General features: G+C 34.2%; 1 protein-coding gene across 4 annotated transcripts in view; it reads right to left on the bottom strand.

Moving 5' to 3' along the window:
* Positions 1-1,970: 1,970 nt before the first annotated feature.
* The window catches only part of LOC121383253 (Kv channel-interacting protein 4-like), a 473,604-nt gene continuing 454,401 nt past the window's right edge, over positions 1,971-21,173 (bottom strand). For all 4 annotated transcript variants that reach the window (XM_041513154.1, XM_041513156.1, XM_041513157.1 and 1 more), the window contains 5 exons: positions 16,246-16,315; positions 15,540-15,610; positions 14,737-14,949; positions 10,941-11,003; positions 1,971-10,126 (listed from right to left, as the gene is read on the bottom strand). In XM_041513154.1, the coding sequence (XP_041369088.1) occupies positions 10,079-10,126; positions 10,941-11,003; positions 14,737-14,949; positions 15,540-15,610; positions 16,246-16,315 (465 nt within the window). In that variant the 3' untranslated portion in view covers positions 1,971-10,078. The remainder of the gene's footprint in view (positions 10,127-10,940; positions 11,004-14,736; positions 14,950-15,539; positions 15,611-16,245; positions 16,316-21,173) is intronic.

Here is a 21,173-nt window from a genome sequence, read left to right as displayed (position 1 = left end):
ATCACTGCTCTGAAATAAAATGTATTATTATTATTATTTCAATACCATCAAGAAAAAGAGAGAGAAAACCTGTTGTTACCACATGTTGGCTACTCGATCCTATCATAAAGCAACAAGGGATCTTTTATATGCACTTTCCCATAAATGGAACAGTACATACAGCAGTCTTTGATATACCCGTTCATAGAGAGTTCATCAAGGGGGATCGATCCTGCAACCCATCACACGTGAAACAAGCGCTCTACCAACTGAGCTAAATCACACACCATGAAGATTTTTAGAAGATCTGGAAAGATTAGCAAGGAAAGAATAGCAGGTTTTACTGTGAGCATTTCATCAGTTGACAAAGGTTTATTATTTTCTTCTTATTATTATTATTAACACCACTAGAGCTATATCATCAACCGTTAATTCTGACATATACTAGTAGTCTTAGAGGACACCTGCTACTGTTTCCCACCATTAGTAGTAAGGGATTTTTTGTATGTACTTTTCCACAGATGGGACAGTACATACCATGGCCTTTGATATACCAGTCGTGAGGCATTGGTTGGGATGGAAGGAAACAATGAGTTTGTTGAGAGTAAATGTATTTTATTTGACCCTCCTACCCAAACACCCCAAACAAGTGCTTTCCTAACCATTCGAAATCTCATCCCACAGTTGACATACATGTATCTGTACTAATTAGCTACTACTACATGTAATTTGATGGGAGACAGATGAAATTAGTTGTATTATTATCAAGTATTATCAGAGACTATAGCACAGCTAAAACAACAGCTTGTACCAAAGGAAGGAAGGAGTGTTGTGTTTAACAACACACTCAACACATTTTAAATATCGTTATATGTCTGACATATGGTTATGGACCAAACAGATAATGAGAGGAAACCTGCTGCCACCACACCATGAGCTACTCTTTCCAATTAGCAGAAAGGGATCTTTTATATGGAGCATCCTACAGACAGGATAGTACATACCACAGACTTTATTTCATACCGGTACCTATTCAATCTTGCTATAGTGACAGACATTTTCAAACTGTGCGATAAATTTTTTTTATCACACATGTGCGATATGGACCGGAACTTGTAAATGGGGAATTCCCTTTTTATTTTTACTGGAGTTAGTGCTGTTTTCTTACTGATGTCATATATGATTTACAAATTATGTCGCATCGTATTTGAAACATATTACACAAGATTGCCGCAGAGTATAATTCTTAATGTTAAGTAAATCCATGAAGGGAGGATTGATCATAGATTTAAGAAAGCGTATTTATGACGTTAAATTCATTACCAATTTATAAAAAGTAAAAGAAGGTATGTAATAAATACAGAATGTCACATACGTTGTTTTCACTATCTATTTATTACTTGTTTATTTTGCACAAGAACATAACACTCGTATATATATATTCTTGTGCAAAATAAACTCATGCAATAAATAGGAAGTGAAAACAACGTATGTGAGGTTCTGTATTAACCCAGTTGTGGAGGACTGGCTGGAATGAGAAATAGCTCAATGGGTCAACTGATGAAGATCAATCCTAGACCGTCCTTGCATCAAACAAACAATTTGCCACTGGTTTAACTGCATTTGCTCAATTTACAATCATTTTTTAACCCTATCGGCTATTGGATGTTAAAAGTTTGGTAATTTTGACATAGTCTTAGAGACCAGACTCACTATATTTTTTCCATTAGTAGCAAGGAATGTTTTACATGCAACATCCTACAGACAGGATAGCGGAGTGGATATATTTTAACATTCTCATATACCACTATGGTTTCGAGCAGGATAGCACATACCACAAACTTTGATAAACCAGTCGTGGTGCATTGGCTGAAATGAGAAATGGCCAAAAATGCCCACTGACAGGGATTGACACTAGACCAACAGTGCACCAGGTGAGTGGTTTACCACTGGGTTATGTTCCACCCTATAATATAACACAAACACCAAGAAATATTGTTAACATTTATTCTGGCTCAATAATACATCATTCATCATATAAATCCATGGAAAAAGTTGTGGAATAAAGTATATTCAAACATGTTAATGTACATCATGAGAATCAAATATTTAAAAAAAAATCATTGACAAGGAAGTGACCATGTATCTGTGCTTGAACAAGCAGATAAAACAACATATACATACCAGCGTATCACTGTATTAATTATCAATATGGTCTAAAACAAAAGGGTGCAGTAACTATCATATATCACACGTGTTATAAAAAAATATGCTACATGCATCTCTGTGACATATCTTCCTACCGTCTTAATAACTTTAACAACATCTAGTTGTCTTCCATAGTTGTCTGATAGTAAATACATGATCATATTCATGTGTGCAAAACAACATTTATGAATTTCTTAGGAAGAAGACTTGTGCCTAATGGGGCAACAAAAATATGAAAACTGCCCTTTGTGAGGTTACAACTGCCATTGTTGTCTGTAGAAGATTCTATACATCTCTGTGCTCTGATTCTTTTAATTGTAATCATTATGTTTCTCAAGACCCAGCCCTGGAGGGAAGTAAAACAATAATTCATAAACATGTATTAATTTGGTCAAATCCCCATTTTCCAAATAAACTGTCAAAGACAATAATTTCATCTATACTGAGTGACAAAAGAAATGTCAATAAATACAATTATTACCCACCTGGTGAACATCTGTGTATGTCGTATAAATTTCGTATGCACCTGGTGGTGCATTATTAGTTGCTAAATGATGTTATTTTGGTAAGTGACATCATCTTAACTGGTTTTGGCTGTGTGCATTTGCATGTCTCGTTGGGTAATGTTGGAAGTAATTGTCAAATTGTACATTATTTGATGGTAATAAATAAAATACTACACTCGTTTTCATCAGACAACATTTTTACAAAACTTGTGAACTTCCCATGGTATCTGACCTCACTGCCGTTTGGTCAGATACCAACATAGATAGTTCACTTGTTTCGTAAAAATGATATCTAGTAAAACCAAGTGTAGTATTCTATATATACCCTCTAGATAATCCCCAAATGATATCTAGTAAAACCAAGTGTAGTATTCTATATATACCCTCTAGATAATGATATCTAGTAAAACCAAGTGTAGTATTCTATATATACCCTCTAGATAATCCCCAAATGATATCTAGTAAAACCAAGTGTAGTATTCTATATATACCCTCTAGATAATGATATCTAGTAAAACCAAGTGTAGTATTCTATATATACCCTCTAGATAATGATATCTAGTAAAACCAAGTGTAGTATTCTATATATACCCTCTAGATAATGATATCTAGTAAAACCAAGTGTAGTATTCTATATATACCCTCTAGATAATCCCCAAAGTGTAAATGATATCTAGTAAAAACCAAGTGTAGTATTCTATATATACCCTCTAGATAATCCCCAAAGTGTAAATGATATCTAGTAAAACCAAGTGTAGTATTCTATATATACCCTCTAGATAATCCCCAAAGTGTAAATGATATCTAGTAAAACCAAGTGTAGTATTCTATATATACCCTCTAGATAATGATATCTAGTAAAACCAAGTGTAGTATTCTATATATACCCTCTAGATAATCCCCAAAGTGTAAATGATCACATATTATATTAACAAAACAAATACTCTTTTCTTTTAAATATCTGTTAGCTTCAAATGACAAAACATTTGTATTTTTCTGTTTATTTCACATCACCATGTAAAAATAACACATTTTAGTATTATTATGAACAATACATTTCTTTTCTAACTGAGTATATTTAGATTGGTATTTCTTACATGTCACTAATTCTTAACAGACTAAATCTATGTATAGATCTACTATAAAGAAGAATGAGGAAATAAATATTCTAAGTGATCATTAATTACCATTAATATGTACACCATTTTAACAGTCAGAAACTACAGAGGTTTGAATACAGCAGTTTTAATATTTTATTTAAAGATCACCAAGAATAAGAAACATCACATAGCAAACACTCAGTGGAGTTAATGGTAATGAAAGATACAAGGGGGAGCTGACAGTCTTAAACCTAACATAGAACTACTTAGTATTCATGCTATAGGTAGCCCTTAATTAATATGCCAGGGTTCTGTTCCACAAAGTGATCTTAGTACTAAGATCGTCTTATGTGCATAACTATCTTATGCTCTTAAGGTGATCTTAGTGCTAAGATTGTTTTGTGGAAGAGGGCCCAGATCTCTAACCATGCAGACACGGAATTTGGTAAAAAAAATAAATAAATAAATTATGATTCCACTGGAATCCTGAACTGATTTAATACAGATATTTGGGGATTCCAATTCATTATTGTATGCTTTTGACCTCAAATCTGGGATTCACAAAAGTATGAAATCCTCCAAAATGTGCAGCCTGCTAACATTGTGATATCCAGTTTTGCAAGGATAATCAATATTTTCTAATGACAATAGCAATCTATAATTGTCTTTCCAGAGCTAACTGTATTTTACTGATATAAAAATGGATGAACTGAGACAGATAAAAACCTGTGGATAATAAATCAGACCTGGTGGATATGATCAGATGAGTAGTTTACCAAAGGTTATGGTATGTAATGTCCTATTTATGGAAAAATACACAAATAAGTTCCCTTGAATCATTTTGGAAGTAGTAATCTTAGTAGCAGCATTTGGTTTCTTTTCTCAACCAAGAGCCAAAATACCCATGTTAGACGACCACCAAATAACTTGAATTTAAAATGTGCTGGGGTGTTGTTAGACAAATATTCCTTTCCTTTCTTTACTAGCACACTTACTACCAGTCCTGCCATTAGTAAATTAGTTGTTTGTTTGTTTTATGTGGGTAATACATGTAAATCATTTCATTCAATCCAGTACCACTGTGTCAAGTGGCCTTCTGATTGAGATTTGTAGTCACAGAAGCAGACTAACACGTATATGAGCTTAATAAACTGATTTTTAATTTTTACAAAATTCTTCTTGTAATTGAAACCCAATGTGTATTCTTTTCTTTTTATATCTACTTCTATGTTAGGTTTAGAAGACATTTGAAAACTATCCTGCATGTGTATTGGTAAGTAGGGTCCACTAAAAAAAATTAAAAAATATAGAAACAAATTATTTTGCTTCAGATTAAAAACTTCCCAATTATGATAAAAACGGACAGACAAAAAATATTGTAGTCACACTCATAACAATGTCATAGTTTTGAGCATTTCAAATTTATTTGTGCAATCTTCAACAACGGTCACATTTTACTAAAATAAAAATTAGTTTTCATACTGGTTCAAAACCCAGATTCACACAGTGCAGCCTTTAAAGACTATTTAAAATATGTGTATCAGTGCTTTAATACCTTTAAGAAGAAAATCCTACTTTATATAATAAACTTCACATGTTTAAGACAACAATATTATTATGATTCCTATGACCATGTGTTTTTCAGTCAAAAAACAAAAACATTTCTCCTTTATCAAACACATACATGTCTGGTAAGGGGATACAGCCATCTCAATTTTTACAGTTGTATATGTTAAATTTTAAATAATAAATATTCAAAATATGTTTTTTTATAAGTATATATATTTTATACTTATATTAATAATGTGAAAACAAATTCTTTATACTGTAACAAACTCCTCATTTAAATCTGTATATTTACAAACTCTTCATTTAACTGAATACAGTAACAAACTCTCCATTTAAATGAGTATAATTACAAACTCCTCTAAATTATAAGTTACAAATCCATCATTTAAATTAATATGTACTGGAACAAAATCTCCATTTAAATGAGTACAGTTACAAATTCTTCCTCTAAATTAGTACAGTTACAAACCCCTCAATTGAATGGAAACTGTAACAAATAATTAATTTAAATGTGTACAATTGCAGACTCCTCTAAATTAGTACATTTACAAACCCCTCAATTAAATGGAAACTGTAACAAATAATTAATTTAAATGTATACAATTGCAAACTCCTCCTCCAAAATAGTACAGTAACACACTCCTCATTTGAACGAACATAGTTTCTGTTTCTGTGACTAGTCTGAGATCACTATAAATTGTATTAGTGTCTACAAACTCCAAATTGTGTGGAAATGAAAGGAATGTAAGTGAATCGTCAAGGGACAAAGACAACAGTTACTGTACAGCTTCTATAAATCAATATTATCATACACTGTTCACATCTTACAATTTGGCAAACTGAATTATTCACTTTCTTCACACAGATTAGTAAAATAAACTCTTTTTTTTACTCCTAAATTATTAAAAATCCTAGCCATGTAGTGATATATGCAAATGGTACCCAGTCCACTACCCTGGCCCCCATATTTGATAGAAGTCACTACAAATTTGACACGTGCTATTAATATGCAGAATAAATGATTTTTTTAGATCCCAGAAATTCTCCATTAAAACTTGCTCTTCCTGATCCAAACACTCTTCCTCTACCTACCCTTATAATCATCCTGGGTCTGTTACTGCAGCCATCACCCACCCACGAGGCATATAAACACAGGGACCTGCATCATTACTTGTCCACTCCTGGACCCAGTCACTGGCAATGTCAGAAACAGGCCCCGGGAGGACATGCCTCAACCTACTGAAGATAGAGACATGTCAATAGTTTTTCCATATTTGTATCCATCACTTGATGAAATAGTTATCAGGCACAAAATAGCAGTAGGACCATTAAGGCTAGCGATGTCAGAGCTGGGGTGGCTGAACGTGTTGATGATAGGGGCACATTAATAGGTTTTCCATGTTCGCATCCATCACTTGATGAAATAGTGATCAGGCACAAGATAACAGTGGGGTAATTAAGGGTGGTAAATCTGAATAACAAAATAATTATCCTATTTAAAATCATATCCCTGCATAACACCGAGTCAAAAGGATGCACTGAGACTAGATTGTGATTGCTTCCTTCAATCACTGTCAAACTTTCCTTACTCCATTCTGAGGTCTGCCACTCTCCAGAAAGAAAACCTACTTAATGGAAGTTTAAGCACAGTTTTATCAATACTATGCTGTTAGTGCTTTAAAACCACGCAGTTGTTATACAAAGTGCCATATTATTTAGGAAACTCTAACTGGTCTCTGAGAGCTGGAAATTTATATAAAATATTTGTGGGTTACACAAAAACCATTTGGATTGGGTTTTTTGCATAACCTGTGCGACCATGTAAATGAAGTTGTAAATTCAATGTGTGGACAAAAAAAGAAAGAAATGGTTAATGGTTATACAGAACTAGGCTTGTGTGAAGGAAAGGATTGTTATAATTTTCAGAAGCTTGTTACAGACCTATTAATAAATATGATCAAGTTCACTAAAAATAAGAATTAGGTAATTCAATCTGTGTGTAAGTAAAAGTAACAATACAGCTAAACATGTACATTAATTGTATAACAAGGTTGGTGCCACAGTGTCTGTTATGAAGCTAAAAACCACACACACTATAAAGGCATCAACAGGAACTTTGAAAGGGATTCCATTTTTATACCTATTATATTACATTTGTTTTACAAAGACCAAAAAATTGTTGATAGGGGGTTTGTTCTTATACTGCCAAACCCCCTCTGCTAAAAAGGCGGGGACATCCACTGTGATGTAAATAATGGAAGAAGAAATTCAAGCCATTAAACATCACCACGAATTACAATTAAACAAAGCATTTATATTCATCAACTCTTCAAGCAGAAATGTTTTTTGGCCAGAATTGACACCTCTGATCAATGTCAAATGGATGCCGACCAAAAAATATAACAAAAACAAAATAGAATTAAATAATTGTTTAAAATGAAAAATAAGTGGGGAAAAAACCATAGCATTCCCATTTGAAAATGAATTCAAACTCACCCAATCAGCTCTTTAAAATTCCCATATGTTATCTATTTTACAAATAAATAAATAAACAAATAAATAAATATAAACAAACAAATATGTACAAATATGAACACACAACACCTTACAGTAATGCTTTGCAGTATACAAAATGTAAGGTATACGATTATAATTGTATTAAAGGCTTTGACCCTATAGTTAGCAGGCAGTATACAAAAATATTGTTACTATTACAGATTTTTACAATATAATTACACATTGTTCACAACTTGTAGTTTTTACTTAATAATTTTGGCAAATTCAATGTGTTTCTGGTCAGACCAGCGTTTGTCATAGCTCGAAAAGCATCTTCTGTAAAACAAAAAAAGGTACTTATACCTTGGGCAGTTGACTTTAAAAGTATATGCAACAGTAGGGTGCAAGGTAAATGAATGGGGGGGGGGGGGGGGGAGAGATAATGAGATCTTCTCTGGCATAGTATTAGGGTTTCACACCACCATTATCTGTTACTTTGTGTAGCAGCTTCATGAACACAGTCCAGTTTAGGAAATAAGTGTTCAGTAAAAATAATACAAAATACAGAAATGTTTTTTCAAATATTTCCTTACCATGATTACAAGTAAGATGACCTCTGTAGTATTTAAATAACTCATTGGTTTATATTTATTTATTATCTTTATTACTAAATGATAATGGCTATGCAGCAAAATGAGAGAGAAATGCCTTTTCAAATCTTATTGATTACTATAAGTAGACCAACATCTGTAGTATTTAAATATTTCATTGGTTTGAAGTTACTTGTTACTTTTATGACCAAATAATAATAACCATGCATATCATATACGCTGCCACTTAACAGCAAAATAAGGCGGTGCGTGCTCAGGCTTAAAATGTTTGTGTTCAACCTATATTGATTTTTTGCAAGGTGGTTATCAAGTGACTGTACTTCCTAAAAACAGCAGACATGTGGTTCTTTTCAATATTGTAGTATGTTACATAGAATTTGTTCTGATATAGAAAATTAATTGAAATGCATGCAAAAGATGGTGGTGTATGTGTGGCCTTATAAGGTAGTTTACCCATACAGTATATATGATATTATACACAGCGAGCCTTTTGTCAATCCATGCACCTGTCTAATTCTGAAATTGTCTCAGCTAACCTGTAAAAACCTTATTTATAACTCTGTAAAAAAAACTAAGTCCAACATAGTAATCATTTACATGTACATGTGTATTTAATTCAGAAATTGTTTGTATCAGATTTGCTTTAGTCTAAAATTTGGATGTAAGCTAAACGTAACTTAGTTATTCAATTTAGAAATTGTCTACAAAAATCAGATTTTTGTAGTCCAAAACTTAATTAGAATGCTAAAAGACATGCAGTCTAATATGTTAATAATAATCATGTTTAATTTTTAAATATCTTATTTTTAATTGGTTTCTAAAATCACAGTCCAGTGGTGGTGGTGGTGGTGGTGGTGGTGGTGGTTGTGGTGGTTGTAGTTGTGGTGGTGATGGTGGTGGGAGGGAGTATTAAATTAACAACCAGTTTACTTGTTTGACATACCAGTGGTTTTTAGAAATCAGATAATCATGATAATATATGAGGGATACTGTGAAACCTCTCAAAACCAGACCCTCTGTATACCATAATTCCATTAAAACAATGTTTTTCATAGTCCCATTTCAAATATCAATGCAGAAAATAACCTCTCTAAACTGGACATCTCTTAAAACCGGACCTTCTACTTCATTGGTCCTGTAAATGGTTGGTATAGAGAGGTTTCACTCACCACGGAAGGCCACAAAGTCATGTTGTGTGTGAGAGGTGTGTGTAAAAGGTTGGTTGAGTTAAGGGCAAGTAACCAAATTGTTTTTATTCCCATGTGCCAGATAGCCCTTGCTAACTAATTTCCATACTTTCTGTGATTAAAAAAAACCCCTGAATATTCAGGAAAGCCTTGTACACTTTTAAAAAAAATTTAAAATAAAATTTAAAAATCCAACATGAAACCCAGAATTGTAATCATAGACAGATGTGTATCATCTAATTATCCAGCCTTCTTTTCACATAGGTGGGTGTGGCCTGTGGATGCATGATGATCTGTTCATCACAATTTAGCCACGCCCACATTGTCATTTTTTACATGTCTATGTACAAGAGGCTCAAATTGTCCAGTTCTTCTTTGTTGTTGTAAGAGCTTGACGCTGATTCACCGGCCAGAGCTGACTGTCAGAGAACTGTGTCAAAAATAGCCATTCCTTTGGTGATGTTTTCATCCTGCAAATCAAAACAAAACCCCAAAAATGTTAACAATACCACTAGAGCACATTGATTTATTAATCATCAGCTATTAGATGTCAAACATAGTCTTAGAGAGGAAACCCAATATATTTGTCCATTAGAACCAAGGTATCTTTTACAACGACAGATAACCCAATGGGCCCACCGGCAGGGATTGATCCCAAAACGACTATGCATCAAGCGAGCACTTTACTACTGGGCTACATCCCACCCCAAGAAAAAACTAATTACAAGATAGAACAAATATGGGTATAAATTAAAAAATATTTCAATTGGAATATAAGTAGCCTAGGAAGTGGGGTTTTTGTCCCATAATAAATGTGCTACATTTGTAGGATATTCTGAGAATACCAATGATAAGCCTGTTCTTTTATTACAAAGGTTACAGATCTGCCAACCTTAAAAATCATAAAATGAAGTAAAAACTTACAATGAATACAATGAAATGTTTTTAACTATAAAAACAAGTTTTTATTTTGTTGTATATTGGTTGGTTAATTTAATGACACACTGGGTTTCGCTAAAGCATTTTGAAAGAAAATTCATAAAACTTGTAACAAGTTTGTTGTCCATCTAACAACAAATTAGTCACACTATCTGCTAGTCTCCCCCTCCATTCCCCAATTCATGTAGCCACCTGTCTCAAGACATTTGAATACAAGAAGTGTTTCGTTCCGATAAGAATTTAATTATTTTCCATTTAGTAATCAGCTATTTTAGGTTTGATGATAATTATTGGAGGAGTCCTGGCAAAGATGTTTTTGTTTGTATTACATGTATAACAACATACCCTTCTACATGTGTCCATAAATTCTTCTAGTGATATCACACCATCTCTATTCATATCCATTTTCTGCAAAGAGAAATACAAAATTAAACATGTAATTAATCAATATTTAGTTAGAGATCATTAAGTAAATACCCTAAAAATATTGCTGCTCAAATATGTGTGCATGAATGTACATACAACTGTATCATGTGGAAATAAAAGAAAACATGTGCACTGATTGAAATGCTTCAGGTCTGAATTTTTGGCTCCATTAAAAATTAACAGGGACAAGCATCAAATGCTGCTCAAAGTGCTCAATATGCTTTCTAGTGAGCAACTTCATAATCATCCAGGTTATTTTTTATTACAGTATTTCAGATGTACTGACAATTCTTGCTTTACAGAAGTGATGACATAAATCCTGTGGTTTTATTCTCATTTGTCTCATGTTTTCCACATTGCACTTAAACAAGTTATACCACAAGTCTAATTTTGAGACTAATTTCTGAAAATGCATCTTCGTTTCTAGCATTTTCTGCCATCTTGAAATCTGAGAAGCAGAGATTGTTTCCCACTATAAAAAACTAAACTTTTGAGGCTTGGACGTATTTATCACTTGGTATCATATAACTTTCTTGATCTGTGTATATTTATTTTTTTACAATAAATGCAGGATGTGTCGTTGTGTGCACACGTCATATTCTGCTCATGTATGAGACTTGACTGCATATAAAAAGATGTGCAGTGGTCATAAATCCAGCACTCAATATTTTGTGGTGAAATCTGATTTCAGAAAGTTGAAGCACATTGATTAATTAATCATCAGCTAATGATGCCAAACATTTGATAATTGTACTATTCTTCAGAGGAAACTTGTGACATTTTTCTATTAGCACCAAGGGATTATTTAATTGCACATCACCAAAGACATGACAGCACATACCAGTCATTGGGCACTGGTTGAGATGGGGGTGAAAAAGCCAGTCAGAGAATGGGTCCACCAAGGAGATTCGATCCTGCAACCAAAGCACCTCAGGCAATGGCTTTACCGACGGAGCGGGATCCCGACTCAAATGTAATAAAGAAATCAATGCAGTTTACAAACATCTCTTGGTTAGGCAAATGTGTAGAGTCCCCGGCAACAATCTTCACTTTATTTACAAGCGTGTAACGATTGATCAAGCATGGCGGTATTTGCTCACCGGAACCCAAGTGTTGATTATAGACGGATAGAAACCACTTGCCACAGTCAGGAAGTTGCTGGTGGTGGCTAGTTGTGAAAGGTCATACTGACTAAGTAATACATATATGTAGGAAGTCGGGAGTTAGTCTAATCAATAGAGCACTCGTGTGAGCTGAGATGGGTTACAGGATCTATTACACTCTATGAGCTTGGGTTTTTCCCATTCCAACCAGTGCTCCATGACTGATACATCAAAGGAATGATATGTAGCCCATGCAATAGCAGCAGGTTTCCTCTCTCACTTTCCCTTGACAAAGTATTGGCAGCAAATAGCCATAGTTTAAAATGTGCTGAGATGTCATTAAACCAATATTCCTTTCCTTTCTGTTATTGCATGGGAACTAACAATTATAGTAACCACTAACTCACCGCCCTGGACAGCCAGGCAAGGACAGCGTGCCTGAAGCATGGAAATAAACTGAAGTGAATGACAGATAGTTTTGTCTATAAATACCTGGTTTAAATGTAATTTTATTCTGTGGGTTTACCAATAAAAAAAGGAAAATAAATAAAAGGAAATGAAAATGTGTTTAATAACACCTCAGCTCCTGTTAACCTACAGTTATTTGTATGGTACACATAGTGAAGACAAAGAGAGGAAACCCTAACACCATGCAGTGAGGCCAATTGATCCTTTGACCCATCACACCGAAGTACATGTAGCTTTTGTATTACAGAATTCACAATTTCCATAAGCTACATTGTATTATATAAATCATAAGTTTTTACCGATGTTTGTCTCAAACCATCAGCATTACTACTGAACAAAAAAGTTACATTATAAATCTAACATTCAGGAGTCTAACACCAAGAGTAAATGTGCTTCTCAATTTCCTGATTAAAAGTTGGGAGACTATTTTGCACTCAACAAAATTAATTTCAAGTCTTGCATGAATGCTCAGGAATCTGCCCTTTAATAAAATATGAATTAGAAATGTGTATCTGTAAATCAGTGATATAATATACATTATAATGTACAGAAATAATATACATTATAATGTGCAGAGATAATATACATTATAATGTACAGAGATAACATACATTATAATGTAGAGATAACATACATTATAATGTACAGAGATAACATATATTATAATGTGCAGAGATAACATACATTATAATGTACAGAGATAACATACATTATAATGTAGAGATAACATACATTATAATGTACAGAGATAACATATATTATAATGTACGGAGATAATGTACAGAGATAATATACATTATAATGTACAGAGATAATGTACAGAGATAATGTACAGAGATAATATACAGAGATAATGTACAGAGCAGAATGCATTAATATTACAGGAAGCAATTTTGTTTGATGTTTTATCATAGAGAGCTTTTTCTTTTTGATCTTTAATTACAGAGAGTATTTCTACTGATGTTTTCTGTTTAATGTATGACTGGTTTTGTTAACTTGTTTTGTGTTGAGGTACTATGGATGGTGTTTGTTTGAAGTGGCCGTATTAATAAAAACTAATACATTTGTGTGTGAGAAAATCAAGTTGTAACATTGTGTTATTCCCAGAGCAATTAACATCAAGGAGAATGCCTTCTCATGTAATTAGTGTGCTAATTTATTTATTATTAGATTATATTATGAAAATAAATAAAGAAAATAACTTATTACAAATGTTTTCAGACATCTGACTTATTTACATTGAGATTTTCCATTTTCTGATATCCTAAGTCATTAACTAATTATTATCTTTATCCTGCAGACCACAAAAAATGTATACCATGGAAAAAGCCAGTTATATATAGGATCACCAAAATATCTTGAACCTTCCTCTGTTTGTTCTACAGGTGACTAGATGACCATACAATTAGCCATGTATCTCACCTTGAATATTCTCTCTACATGTTCTTGAACCAAGCTGTCATCTATCAGGTTCTACAGGTGACTAGATGACCATACAATTAGCCATGTATCTCACCTTGAATATTCTCTCTACATATTCTTTAACCAAGCTGTCATCTATCAGGTTCTACAGGTGACTAGATGACCATACAATTAGCTGTGTGTCTCACCTTGAATATTCTCTCTACATGTTCTTTAGCTGTCGTCTATCAGGTTCTACAGGTGACTAGATGACCATACAATTAGCTGTGTGTCTCACCTTGAATATTCTCTCTACATGTTCTTTAGCTGTCATCTATGAGGTTCTACAGGTGACTATATGACCATACAATTAGCCGTGTATCTCACCTTGATTATTCTCTCTACATGCTCTTTAGCCATCGTCTATCAGGTTCTACAGGTGACTAGATGACCATACAATTAGCCGTGAATCTCACCTTGAATATTCTCTCTACATGTTCTTTAGCTGTCATCTATCAGGTTCTACAGGTGACTAGATGACCATACAATTAGCCGTGTATCTCACCTGGAATATTCTCTCTACATGTTCTTTAGCTGTCATCTATCAGGTTCTACAGGTGATTAGATGACCATACAATTAGCTGTGTATCTCACCTTGAATATACTCTCTACATGTTCTTTAGCTGTCATCTATCAGGTTCTACAAGTGACTAGATGACCATACAATTAGCCGTGTATCTCACCTTGAATATTCTCTCTACATGCTCTTTAGCCGAGCTGTCGTCTATCATGGGCTCTGTATACCGCCCCATCATGTCGTAAATGGCCGACACGATGTCGAGCATCTCATCCTTTGTGATGATCCCATCTCCGTTTATATCGTACAGATTAAACGCCCACTGTAACCTGTCCTGTAGACTGCCCCGCGATAGTACTGACAAACCCATTACAAACTCCTGCAAGAACAATGAAATAATTCATTAACATTTATAGACAAAATACAGTGTTTTAATTAAAATTGTAAAGTATAAACATCTCATTTAATTGTTTTTCTTGTATATAGACCAAGGCTGCATGCAGGATGAGTGATATTTACTTTCAGCATGGTCACTGACATGACAGACCCACCAGAAATAAAAGAATAATTATAATGCCACCCACAGCCCCCTCCCCAAACATGTGTTACCGTATATGTTTCTTACACACTCATGTAAGAAATCAATTTGTTGGAGTTCACTTCTGAGGCTTATGATTGGCTGTTTCCAAGTGTCCTGAGTAACAATAATCACATGACGTCATTTTAGTATGTCGTTTGTGTGTAAGACATCATTAACCTACACATTTCCAACCTAATGTTCAGTGTTTTGGTTTATATTAGTGTTTCTCTGTTAACTATTTTAAGACATTACTTTTCAGGATTTGTAACAAATAGAATAATACACTCATATCCACTGGAAATGATTTAGCTCATGGTTTCTATATAACTAGCTTTTGATGTGTTATATTTTAAAGATCTTCTGAGCACTATAAATGTAGTTACACTTACCTCAAAACTCACACTGCCATTGTTATCATGGTCGAATGTCTTAAAGACATAATGAGCATAGTCACTGGCATCTGTAAATAAACACGGAAGAATAAGCTGCAGTCAGACTGCTCAGGGTCCAACTTCGCAAAATATTACAAGTCTAGTGTTGCATGTAAATGTAAATCTATGACTATAAATTAAAGTTCATTTAACTACAACCGCGAACATTTTGTTCAGTATTACACTGTGATTCATTAAAGCAAATTTCACCAACTGCTACACAATTCAAAAACATTAACAAACAGTAGTAGCTGATCACCAACTGTTGCTAATTAAAAAAATTAAAACAAAAAGCTCCTGGTACAAAGAGTACAACTAATATAGTTTGAAATATCCATATTTCATTTTTCTTTTCTTTTTTCTTACACTGATCTATCTTCTGTCATGGTGTATGGTAATTGTCTGAGTAAAATAGATAACAAACTCATGCAGATCGATGTACAACAGGTGTAACTGCTAGTCACTAACGTAAATTTGCAATGTTTTGAGAAATTGTAAATTGTTCTGTAAGCACCAAACACATGGGGAAATACTGAATCAGTATGTAAATACGAGACGTGTACCAACAATCTACAATACAGCCTTGTTTTGATCATAATAAAATATAATATTATTGAATTGGGAAAACAAATCAGTACTAATTATAAATATTGCTGCTGCTTACCTCCATGAGGGAAGAACTGGCCATATATTTCCTTAAATGTGTCTTCATTTACAATCCCAGTTGGGCATTCCTGAAAAATAAAATATATTGATAATGTAAGATACATGCAGATATTAATATCCAAATGTTGGCACCCATTGGTGATCATCTAGTTGTCATACCAAGGAGACTGGGACTGGCCTGTATACGAGATATTACAGCTTTCAAGGGTAGATCAAAGGGAGACTACTGAGACCGTAACCGCCGTAAAAAGTTCAAATGCCTTCTATTAAAAATAATTTGTTTACAAGTTTTATTTCATGAATGCGAATTTTATTGGTGTGCCTTTTTTAGGAGTTGGTTCATTTGCACTTTGCTCCCTCTCTAAAGTATTACTTGGGTGTATCCTTGGCTTTAGCAACACCAAAATCAAGCAGAGTACACATACAAGTACCAACAGCCTCAAACTTTAAGATATCTTTGATGTTCACATACTGAATATAGAATCAGATAAACGAATCGGCCATTACCGTATAACAAAGAAAAATGTAAATTTGATCACAACATGGCAAGCAAAAGCTTTTAGCCTAAATCAACCATGGACTGTGGGAACATTTCTCTGAAGTCATGGTGGGAAAAGGTGGTTTTATGAGCTAAACAAACAGACTTGAACATCAAGATCAGATACTGGGGTGAACAGAATCAATTCTGATTACTAAAGGCTGTGCTCCTCGCCGTAATGGTAATTACAGCAATTCCTAGCCTCAAGTTGGCTACAAAAAATGTTTACCAACATACAGGAATCGATGGCCGAAGACAGAGATGGATAGCCACAGTGTCCTGTACAAACAGATCTGCATAATGTCAGTTAACATCAATCCATTTTGTCAGTTTATATCCACTAGATTTCATGATAGTCATTGCTCTATATCTATTTGAGAAACAAATTTTGGTGATACACTGTCTGTATATAAGTATATACAGACCTCTGGAAACTTAAGATATGCATAAACCATTTATGAGTTATTCTGTTAAAGGGAGCTAAAACCAGACCTGTCAACCTTTAGACAAGAGAAAGCAGGAGGTGTGTGTTGAAAAAGCAGGAGATTTTGTCAAAAAGCAGGAGATTTTTAAATTCACACAATTTAACCCAAAATCGCAAGATTTAAAAAAAAACATTATTACAATAAGTTATATGAATACTTTATAATGTCATATATACTTCTTAACCTTAGATCTTGGCATTAAAAAAAAAAAAAAATTATTAATTTTTTTTTTTTTTTTTTTTTTTTTTTTAAAGTTTAAATATTATTATGATTTAATACATATTTAAAAAAAAAAAAAAAAAATTATCCAAAAATGTTAAGAACATGAACAAGAAATACAAAATTTAATTAGTACATTTACGGTATTACACTTACAGCCTTACAGGTTGCGTTACATTATCATTTGTGGTTAGTGTACCTAAGTACCAAAGACAAATTTATATAAATCTTATAAATTAATATTCAGTTTTTACTATAATGAGGAACGGTGGCGTGGTACTTATTTAAAATCATTATAATGATGCAATAAACATTGTATTTTCATTAATCATAAGTAAAACCTCATTACGGACATCGTGTAAAATATACCGGAATTATACCCATTTCCGTGAGTAACTTTATGTCAATGTCAAACACAACATTTTTTAATTGTACAAAAATAATTTCTTGAAGTGTACCCTTATAACCAACATTTTACTGCACAAACATACAAAATTAACTGACACAAGTATGTTTATACAGCTAATTGGTCTTTTCGTTGTCTTGCTGTGACATGTGATTTTAACATGCATCGTGTGTATCGCTGTCAACTCGGAGTCTGGCAGTTCAGATTCGTCATAGTTGCATTATGTAATCCAGTGGGAAGACATTTTACAATTCAGAGGTGTTATTAGAACTAAATTGGATAGTTTTTTTTTTTTTTTATATGGCAACACTGAATGTCAATACACAGCCTGTTGAATTAGAGGCAACACGCATTGTAGCCATTACGATGACAACAAACATTATAATTACATGTCATTTTATAAACTCCATGTGCTTTTTTAACAATATAAATAGGCTATCCCACAATTTTCACTTCGGCAAAGGTTAAACAGTCGGGACAATTCGGCCTGTTACATTCTCAGAAGCCGAAAGTAGTCGACATTTGCCGAATGAGAAAAAAAGGCAGAGTTACTTCCCTTCTGTTATTTTGACAAAAGAGGATCGATTTTTTTTTATACTTACAAAAATGTCATTTAAAACGAGAAACTGTCTCCCGCACAGGAGAAAGGAGATTTGATCAAATACCGAGAGACTCCCGCGGAATCCGGGAGGGTTGACAGGTCTGGCTAAAACCCCACTCTCCCTGAAATGAACCAGTCTCAGTGAGGAAGCCAGAGTGATTGATAGCTCCCCATAAACCGTGAGGTCTAGTATCATAGGATTCACCACCATAAATGAAATCAGATTTTCTCCATCCCAGCCAGTGCACCATGACTGATACAACAAAGATCATGGTATGTACTGTCCTGGGCCCCATTCCATGAAGTGATCTTAGCCATAAGATTACCTTAAGCGCATAGCTACCCTATGCACTTAAGTTGATCTTAGGGCTAAGATCGCCGTGTGGAATGGGGCCCTGAACAGCCTTTATAAGATGGGTGAATTGAAAAACCACCAAACAAACAACTCTCAAACTCTCTAACTTAATATACGTTCATCATTATGGTTGAATTTTTAGCCTTTGCAAATGTAAAGGTATTGACATGTGGGTGTGGGTAATTTTTTGGCATGCTTCCATCAGAGAACTGTTCAAGCACGCCTGTCATGGGCACAACTGCTGACTTCACCAGAGAGTTCTGTCCAAGACAGGGGAGGGTTTTATCATGAAAAGTTAAACATTATATATCATGAAATCATGATGCTGCTACTTTAATATCCATAAGATCATTGAATTCTGTCTGCACATGGCTGAACTGTGGTGAGATCTGTCGTAGTACTTAATATTCTGCTGAGCAAGCCATGTGGCTGCTTTCTACGAGAAGTCTGAACTGTCTGAACCGCCATCAGCATCACCGCTTAACCAATTAGTTGGCAATTGAATTTAGGATAGCAAAGTAATGCAACATTCTTTCTCTTTCAGAGTTAGCTCACACACAATGCATGAATATTTTACAACATGGCTGTGTATCCATTGGTTCAGGCCCAAGCCCAGGAGACAGGTTACAAAAGCAACGACTATACACTCCATTTGAGGATGAATTATTTAAACTGCTTATCATAGTGTCAGAAAAATAAACCACCAATCCGATATGTACCCTTTTGGACTGCAACTCTTGCAATTATATTAACAAAAAGCTTGACATTTGGCTGAAAGTTGCAGATCTTTGAACAGTCCTAGGAGAGCAATAAAAACCCCCATTAAAATCTGGTAAAACATTCTTTCTTGCCTAGACAAATACATCAGCAACAGAAAAAGAAATCCAATATTCTGTTTTAACTGTATAATAATATGCATACCAGTAATCTGCATTACTTTAAAATGACTTTTCAGTCTATCAGAATTAGGTACTCAAGTACTTGGACACGGGCCGAGTCTAGCCAGACTCGAGTCCTGTAGTACCCATTCAAGGAAGAGCATTTTCATTTAATTATATATTTTACATCATTTTGCCATATGTTTATACGGCCAGTTACATTACAGGACTATGAGATATGAAAGGAGAACTAAAGTCAAATGTGTGGAATGCAATACAATGACATGATTTGGTATCCATGCTATTTGACTTTATTCCTTAGTCTCAGTATCATCTTTTACTCGGGTCCGAATAGAGTTTGACCCTCGAGTACTCAGGTCCAATATTTTGGACTTGTTGGCATACTAATCAGAAGCAAATAATTTGGTTGAAAAATGTATCATGTTTGTGAAAATTAGGTCATATTTAAATTAAACAAAAATAACTTTATTTATTTATTTATTTATTTATTCAACGAAACAAAGAAAAATACTAATTTCCTCTATAGTTGAAAGGCGAGAGGGAGGAAAGAGAAAGAGTTAAAGTTTGTTTTGTTTAACAACACCACTAGAGCACATTGATTAATTAATAATCAGCTATTGGACAATCCTAGACAACCCTTGATGTACCAATCATGGGTCACTGGTTTGAATGGGGGAAGAACCCACAGCTTACCGACATAGAGAGACATACATGGGGTGAAGGATGAGAAAAAGTGTGCGAGAAAGAATGAGTGTTTTATCTCTTCCTTCTTTAATCAGTGATCAAGAATTGTTGACAGTTTTCTCTACAACTTATTTGGATGAAAAGGAGAAATAAAAAAGGAACAATGTAATGACCTGTCTTAGATAGTGTTAGAAGAAAGGAAGAAGTCTTAATTGCTTGCCACCACTTGTCCAACAGTTTCAGCCATGTTAAGGCTGTAATAACCTGTGTTAGACAGTCTAAGAAGAAAGGAAAAAAAAGAAGAAAGAAATGTTTTATTTAACGATGCACTCAACACATTTTATTTACGGTTATATGGTGTCCGACATATGGTTAAGGACCACTCAGATTTTGAGAGGAAACCCGCTGTCGCCACTACATGGGCTACTCTTCCGATTAGCAGCAAGGGATCTTTTATTTGTGCTTCCCACAGGCAGGATAGCACAAACCATGGCCTTTGTTGAACCAGTTATGGATCACTGGTCGGTGCAAGTGGTTTACACCTACCCATTGAGCCTTGCGGAGCACTCACTCAGGGTTTGGAGTCGGTATCTGGATTAAAAATCCCATGCCTCGACTGGGATCCGAACCCAGTACCTACCAGCCTGTAGACCGATGGCCTGCCACGACACCACCAAGGCCGGTAAAAGAAGAAAGGAAGAAGTCTTAATTGCATGCCAACTCTGTTGAACTTGTTCAG

The sequence above is a fragment of the Gigantopelta aegis genome, chromosome 10 (assembly GCF_016097555.1).
Source record: "Gigantopelta aegis isolate Gae_Host chromosome 10, Gae_host_genome, whole genome shotgun sequence".
In the NCBI taxonomy this organism is placed as follows: Eukaryota; Metazoa; Mollusca; class Gastropoda; order Neomphalida; family Peltospiridae; genus Gigantopelta; species Gigantopelta aegis.
This window is presented reverse-complemented; position numbering and strand designations above follow the sequence as displayed.